Consider the following 1,446-nt stretch of genomic DNA (forward strand, 5'->3'; position numbering starts at 1 on the left):
TGGCTCTCCCAGGCCTCTGGGGACAGCGAGGCAGTAACAGGTTGCAGCCTCACACAACTTCCCAGTGAGAAAAGAATTGCAAAAACAGTACGAGTGTTCATCTCCATATATTAAAAGGTGTAGGATTTGGGGGGTAAATCTTTTTGCTGTCAGAGCTGAGAACTCGGGGGAAAACGCTAAGTCAAATGATTTTTTTTAAGAATTTAGAAACTGCTTTTCATATGAGGAGGCAGCAGCAGGATGCAGCTTGCCTGTAGATCCATCCCCAAGAAATGAAAGCAGACTTGGGGCTGTGAGGCCCCAGGCTCTGAGCCCCGGGAGCTGCTGGCAGGATGCTCCCCACTCCGACTGGCACTGCCAGACACGGCTTTGCTGGGCAGAGGAGGGGGAGCTGTCTCTTGAAGCTCATTGCACCTTGTGGCTTTGGGAGGGCTGCTTCCACAGCAGCCAGGCCCTGGAGTTGTATTGCCTTAGGTTTTTTGGCAGACCAGCTTTTTGGAGCCTTTCAGAGCCCATGCTACTAACAGAAGTGTGATGATTGCTCCAGCAATTAACGCAGGTCTCTCCAGAAGAACTCCAGGCACTTGACTGGGAGCAGCCTCTTACAAACCCCCAGCTCGTTGCCACTCAGCTGCCTCAGGGCTTTCATCCTGACAGGGGCTGGGCTTGCACACCTGATGTTGGCCAGTCAGGATGCAGAAGTGTCTTCTAACCACCAGTTTTAAAGTACAGAATATGACAGTCACAGTGCCAAGGGTTGTCAACAACATTTTCACTTCCTCCAGGCTGTTGCAAGCTGTCCAGGGACCCGGAGGACCGAGGTCAGGCTGTTGGTTCTGCAGATAAAGCCTCTTGGTGTTAGCAGGCAAGGCAGGCAACTCCACCAGCTCCCTGGAGCTGCAGTCCACCTGCAGACCCTCCTCTTCACCCAGGAGCTTGCAGTTGCAGGAGAGAGGACAGCCCTCAGTTTGGGTCATGTGGAACAGAAACAACAGGGCAGATCCAGCCAGAGTGATGAAATCTCTCTTGTTCATGCTTCAGCTACCCAGAGAACAAGGATAATAATCTGATAGTCATGTTCCTAAATGGAACTAGAACACAGCTATGTTTTCCTCAGGATTACACATGAGGTTTGGGTTTTTGGAAGAAAATCTTCAGCTTTCTGTATTTCCCACAGAGCCATCTTTCCTGACATTAAAGCAGCATTTATGCAGCTGGAGAGAGCACAGTGCTTCTCTTTTGCTCTAGGTCATTGCTTTTTCCTTTGTAATTTTACAATATATCTTATTGGTCAAAGTTCTGGAACAGAATAACACCAGCAGAGGTTAGTTTTAGGCAAAGATTTTGATCCCATTTCTGTGCCTTCACAGGTCTAATGTTGAAATCACATATTGAAGTCAGTTTTCAAAAATAAGTTTAAGAGATTGAATAATTGTAAGTGTCTAA

At 48.0% G+C, this 1,446-nt stretch overlaps 1 protein-coding gene across 1 annotated transcript; it reads right to left on the bottom strand.

Annotated features, from left to right (window-relative positions):
• Positions 1 to 470: 470 nt before the first annotated feature.
• LOC103537622 (platelet glycoprotein IX) lies at positions 471 to 977 on the bottom strand. The gene is given in 4 exon segments (XM_008503927.2): positions 471 to 556; positions 559 to 715; positions 718 to 768; positions 771 to 977. Coding segments are annotated over 4 exon segments (501 nt in total).
• Positions 978 to 1,446: the final 469 nt, after the last annotated feature.

This window comes from Calypte anna, chromosome 12 (assembly GCF_003957555.1).
Source record: "Calypte anna isolate BGI_N300 chromosome 12, bCalAnn1_v1.p, whole genome shotgun sequence".
Lineage (NCBI taxonomy): Eukaryota > Metazoa > Chordata > Aves > Apodiformes > Trochilidae > Calypte > Calypte anna.